The 6,257-nt window shown below is 51.1% G+C and overlaps 1 protein-coding gene across 1 annotated transcript; it reads left to right on the top strand.

Annotated features, from left to right (window-relative positions):
• The first annotated feature begins 1,805 nt into the window (after window positions 1-1,805).
• On the top strand, window positions 1,806-3,646 carry LOC103641314 (U-box domain-containing protein 8). Its single transcript, XM_008664662.4, has one exon. It carries the CDS (start codon window positions 2,086-2,088, stop codon window positions 3,160-3,162), a length of 1,077 nt encoding a protein of 358 aa, XP_008662884.1. The 5' UTR covers window positions 1,806-2,085; the 3' UTR covers window positions 3,163-3,646.
• Window positions 3,647-6,257: the final 2,611 nt, after the last annotated feature.

Genomic DNA, 6,257 nt, shown 5'->3' on the forward strand with positions numbered 1-6,257 from the left:
ATATCTTATCATTAAGACATAGATCCTCCAACTCATTAATACTAGCCAAAACACACACGATTTCAATGCTACGGTTGATGGCTAACATTTACATAGCATCTCGTGATCCTTCGCCGACTAGGCGACCAGAGATATGTTTTTTGGATTATTCTCTTTGAATGTCGATTCGGCGTGGCTCGGTCGGAATCACAAAAGTAACTGGTTTCGATGTTTGCTAAAATAGTTGATGTTAGGGTTTACTCAGCCATTGACTTGTGTGACAATAGGTAATGCAAGACACGCTCCGCCTAACCTTCCCACACTCTAGTCACGGCTCTAACGAGTATGCTCGAAGCTTTTGTTTTACCAACCCTAACATGGAAACGAGTGAATGTATTGCCAAATAACGAATTTTAGAAGACAAATCCACCCGCTCTACGCGCTAGCGAGTATGTTAAAAGCTTCTTTTGTCAGTTTCGAAATGGAAACGGACACACATATTAGAGGGAAGATAGTCGCGGCTCTACAATGGTGGGTATGTTAGGGATTCTGTTATCGACTTTAGTATGAAAAACAGGAGGACACATTTGCGCACAACTTGAAAAGATAGAATAAAGCCACAGTTTTTGCGCTAGTGAGTATGCTAAAAGCCCTTTCTCGACCTTAGGTCAAAAACGGATATTGATTTGATTGAAAGATAGGTATGACGTTGTACTAGAGTACGCTAGAAGTTACTTTAGTAACTTCGATGCAAAAAACAGACGAATGTATCTATGGACTATTTAGAAAGATAAGGCAACTGTTTCACGCCAATAAATAGGTATGACGTTGTACTAGAGTACGCTAGAAGTTACTTTAGTAACTTCAACGCAAAAACATACGAATGTATCTATGGACTATTTAGAAAGATAGGCAATAGTTTCAACCACATATCTTATCATTAATACATAGATCCTCCAACTCATTAATACCAGCCAAAACACACACAATTTCGATGCTATGGTACCATCGGTCGATGGCTAACATTTAGATAGCATCTCACGATCCTTCGCCGACTAGGCGACAAGAGATATGTTTTTTTTGGATTATTCTCTTTGAAGGTCGATTCGGCGTGGCTCGGTCGGAATTGCGAAAGGAAACAGTTTCGATGTTTGCTAAAATAGTTGATGTTAGGGTTTACTCGGCCATTGACTTGTGTGACAATAGGTAATGCAAGACATGCTCCACCTAACCTTCCTACACTCTAGTCACGGCTCTAACGAGTATGCTCGAAGCTTTTGTTTTACCAACCCTAACATGGAAACGGGTGAATGTATTGCCAAATAACGAAGTTTAGAAGACAAATCCACCCGCTCTACGCGCTAGCGAGTACGCTAAAATCTTCTTTGTCAGCTGCGGAATGGAAACAGATACACATATTAGGGGAAGATAGTCACGACTCTACAATGATGGGTATGTTAGAGGTTCTGTTATCGACTTTAGTATGAAAAAGAGGAGGACACATTTACGCGCAACTTGAAAATATAGAATAAAGCCACGGTTTTGGTTTTGCGCTAGCGAGTATGCTAAAAGCCCCTTTCTCATCCTTATATTGAAAACGGATATTGATAATATTGAAAGATAAGTACGGAATTGTACTAAAGAGTATGCTAGAAGTTACTTTAGTAACTCGCGAATACGGACGGACGAATGTATCTATAGACTATTTAGAAAGATAAGTCAATGGTTTCGCGCCAATAAATATGATATAAGATTTTTTATAATTTAAAGTAAAAATGGATAATATGAGAAGATAGCACGATTCCACAATAATGTAAATATACAAATATACAGAATTCATTGCACGCGAGACTTGCATAGCGTGTGACTGTGTGAGAGACTGAGAGTGATAGCACACTTAAGCTCACCGGGTGGTCTCCCCACTCGCTCCCACGGCAGCCCGTTTCCGTCCACCGGAAGTGCCGGCCTTTCCCCACTCGCTCTCGCTCCCAACCTCCTCTTCTTCTTCGTCTTCGGCCTCCTCCAGGACTGAGTCCCACACGCTTCGCATTCCACCCGCCCCCTTTTCGCGTGAACGCGCCGGCGCCGCGGATCCTGCCGTCACGAATGGAGGCGTGGCCGGACGATTTCCGCTGCCCCATCACGCTGGAGGTCATGACGGACCCGGTCATCCTTCCCTCCGGCCACACCTTCGAGCGCCGCAGCATCCAGAGCTGGCTCGACGGGGGGCACCTCACCTGCCCCGTCACCAACCTCCCGCTGCCGCCCTCCCCGCCGCTCATCCCCAACCACGCGCTGCGCCGCCTCATAGCCGCCGTCTCGCCTTCCGCGGCGGCGTCTCTCGTCCCTGCGGAGGGAGGGGCGCACGCGAGGCAAGAAGCGGTGTCGGCGGCGGCGGCGGTGCCAGCCCGGCCCGCGTCGCCCGTGCCGGCGCTGCTGAGGCTGGCCAAGTCCGGCGCCGCAGGGCGGAAGGAGGTGCTGGAGTCCGGCAGCGCGGCGGTGCTGCTGCGGCACGCGGAGGCCGGGGACGAGGCGGCGGCCAGGGCGCTGCTGCACCTCAGCCTGGACGGTGACGACACGCGCGTGGGCCTCGTGGCGGACGGCGCCGTGGACGCGCTCTCCGCCGCGGTGTCCCGCGGCGGCGCGGCGGCGGCGTCCGCGGCCACGGCGCTGACCAGCCTCGCCACCGTGGACGTGAACAAGTGCACCATCGGGGCGCACCCCTCGGCCATCCCGGCGCTGGCGGGGCTCCTCCGCCGCGGCGGGCCGCGGGAGCGCCGCGAGGCCGCCACGGCGCTCTACGAGCTCTGCAAGCTGCCGGAGAACCGGCGCCGCGCGGTGCGCGAGGGCGCGGCGCCCGCGCTCGCCGACTTCGCCGCCGCCGGCTCCGCGCGCGCCGTCGAGGTGCTCGGCCTCCTCGCCCGGTGCCGGGAGGGGCGGCAGGAGCTGTGCAGGGTCCCCGGCGTCGTGTCCGTGCTCACGGGCGCCGCCGGGAGCGGCAACGCGCGCGCAATCGAGCAGGCCCTGCTCGTCCTCAACTGGATTTGCTCCGAGAGCAACGAGTTGGCGCTGGAAGCAATCAAGCTGCAGGCTTTCGACCTCTGCGAGGCTCTGGTGAACGACGACAACTGCAAGATCGCCAAGAACGCGGTCGACTTGGCCCGGACGCTCGAGAAAGCGTAGAATTGGATTGGGCTGTCTCCCCCAAAACATGAGATGAGATTCGCCATGGGTTTTGATTCAACACCTGCTCGATTGGTCGGGTGTTGGCCTCATTGTACAGAGGTAGCAACAGCAAAGGTGAACCTTTTATCTTTCTTCTCTTACTCCGTTTCATTTCCAAGTTGTAGCTGCGCCGAAAGGAGGACAAAAAAAAAACAGTAGAATTTAGCTTATGTTCATATGGTTAGAACCAGAGAGAGAAAGGAGTATGGTTCCTGAACTTGTCAGTTAGAACTTCTTTCCATGTTTCAGAGAGTGACCAGACCATCATCCAGTCTGAGATGTTGTTCACAATGATTCATCTGATGATGTAGTGAAAGTGAGACCAAATGATCTGGAGTGGCTCACGATCAAAAGTAGGATCGCCAGTCGTTTTTTTTCTCTCCCCCTTGCTTCACTGTGCTCTACAGTTTTACATTGAGAATTGGATTGTGTGTGTAGCGCCTATCACCTCCTTATGGCTCGTGATAAGAAATCAAAACTCCTGCCTGCTCAGAAAGTCTTTTGCGCTTGATAGTTGATGCCTAGTACCTCATCATCAGATATTTGCTCTGCTAGGTTTGACAATTGGTGCAATCAAAGCTCAGTGATTTGTGCCAAGTTTTCCACGGTTGGAACTAAAAACAAAACGTTTAGGATGGGCGCGTATTATATAGCCAGCAGAGATCCGCGTAGGACCCTCAGGATCTCCCTGCATCATCCTAGAGTCTTAATTACTCGGTAGATCGCGGCAACTGTCACTGCTTGTTCAAATTTGGAATGGACAAAACTTTCAGCGTGAGAGTGCTCTTCTGATGGAAACATATCATGCCGATAAGGCTATCTCCAGCAGCTTACCGTGCAGTCTACGGTGCACGACCATACGCTTGACCTGTTTGACATAGCCTGATAAAGAGAGGAGGTTCTGCAGCCAGAGCCAATGCAAATCATGGTAGTTTTAACAGATACTAGCGCCTTTGTGACCGGGGGCCACAACCGCAAGGTCAAGAGAGGCGCTCCTGATGCGGGCGGGCGGGCGCGGTGATGAACAGTCTCCCCAGTTTTGCGCTCTTTCTGTTATGAGCGTGGAGGACGTTCCAACAAATCAGTAGATCATCACACTGACTCCAATTTCCCTGGTGTCACTTATTTTGTCCTCAAGAGGAGGTGCGTGGTTATCGCGCAGCTTTGATTATCGTTTTGTTCGACTGGGACTTGAGATGGTCCAGTCTTTTTCTGTTTTGGCTACGCCAACTAACCTGCAGTCTCCTCGACATGGAATTATTAGTTTTGGAACCTTTTGTATCAGTAGGCGGCAGTATCCGGCGCGCGGCAAAGCAGTGGGGTGGGGGGAAGAAGGCCAGGCCAGGGAAGGATCGTCCGATTCTCACTTTGGGAGATGGCCAACCTGTTTGATTAATCGTCTGCTCCGATGGCCGTGGTAAATAAACAGCACAAAGCGTCTTTGTTTTACGTCCGTTCCCCCATGAGGCCAGGCCATCCATGCACCAGTGTACGTGTATCCACCATTGCCTACTTTACTGGGATCCACTGCGTCTTTCAGATGGCCAAAACCAAAGGAAGAGAGAAGCAGCGAGTGGACGGAAGGTTCTAGTTGGGTGGTTGGCCAACAACAACAAGGAGGCAAGAAAGAACAGAACATCTCAGACTCAGAGAGGAAGAGAGAAAAAAAAGAGAGAGAGAGTAGTGGTGCGCCGAGAGGGACGGACGGTGGGCTACTTGTTGTACCTTGGGCCCCCAATCCTCGCGCTGGGAATCTCGCGGTCTTCTCCCCGCGCCACTTGTCGACTCGCCGTGGAGCATCGGACGGCCTAGTGGCCCCCCCGTTTGTTTGGGGCTCTTTAGCCATGGGTTCATTGCACCCTTCTTCCTTCCGATTGCGACCTGCGTCTGTCTTTTCCCTCTCTCTCTCTCTCTCTGATTGATTTGATGCTCAGAGTGTTTCGTGCAGCTAATTCCCTTGGCTACTGACTACTGAGGTCTCGCCGCCTAACTTGTCAAAGAAAGGTAGGAGTTTGGCCGATTGATTTATCTCTAGAACGCTATGGCGATCGAGCTTCTGAAGCTCATGTTTTTTACCGGCCACGACAGGTATAGAGACTGTAGAAGGAAGAAGAATTCGAGCAAACGCCTCGATCGAAGTGGTGCAATGCTGCCACGAAAGGTGACTTGCCACCCTAGTCTTGGAGCTAGACTTCGCGAAAAGCTTTTGACGCCGTTGATGATTGGGCTGCTCTTCAAGCCAATGGTACACTTGATGGATGCCCCCGGCTCTTGGTTTCGATGCAAAAGAGGCCTTTGCCAAGGAGACCCTCTCCCACCCGGCCTGCCTATCCCTCCTGGTGGTTGACGTTTTTCGGACCTTAATTAAATCAGACAGCCAAACTGACCGTCCCACCGTTCCGGGGGATCTTGGAGCAGTCCTTCAGTACGCAGATGATACTCCCATCCTCTTCAAAGGGACTGTCTCCGCCCACACACAGTTTGCGATGCATCCTAGATCAATTCAGCTTAGCTACCGGGCTCCACATCAACTTTTGCCAAGAGTGTGATGGCACCAATGCACTTGCGGAAGACCACAATGCTTGCTACCCAATGTGTCCAAGTTTTTTTGGATGCCGACGTGAAGGCTTCCCCCAGAGCTACCTCGGACTCCCCCCTCTCCAACTGCAAAGTTCGCCTCCATATCTTCACCCCCATAACCCCATTATTGCCAAAGCTAACAAATACCTGGTTGGCTGGCAATCCAGCTTCATGAACCCGATGGGGTGGCTGGTTCTCCTTAACTCCATGCTTGGTGGGCAACTAAATTATATCATGCATGAGCATGATGAGACTCTCAGAAGCTGTTGTGATAAAAACTGGCAAAAAAACGTTGTGGTTTTCCTGTGGACTGGTACTGATGAAGCCTCTGGTGCAAAATGTTTGGTTCCCTATGAAACGTTGGCAAAAAAAATCCCGTGTGAAGGATATAAGTGTCCATGATCTACTGGAACAAGGTCTTTCTATACGGATCTCATGGGACAGCTCTCCGCCTTGGCGTTGAATGAGCTCTC

Source organism: Zea mays, chromosome 10, assembly GCF_902167145.1.
Source record: "Zea mays cultivar B73 chromosome 10, Zm-B73-REFERENCE-NAM-5.0, whole genome shotgun sequence".
Classification (NCBI taxonomy): Eukaryota; Viridiplantae; Streptophyta; class Magnoliopsida; order Poales; family Poaceae; genus Zea; species Zea mays.

Excerpts from the sequence above, each read along its gene's own strand:
- LOC103641314 (XM_008664662.4), top strand. The coding sequence starts at position 2,086 with ATGGAGGCGTGGCCGGACGATTTCCGCTGCCCCATCACGCTGGAGGTC.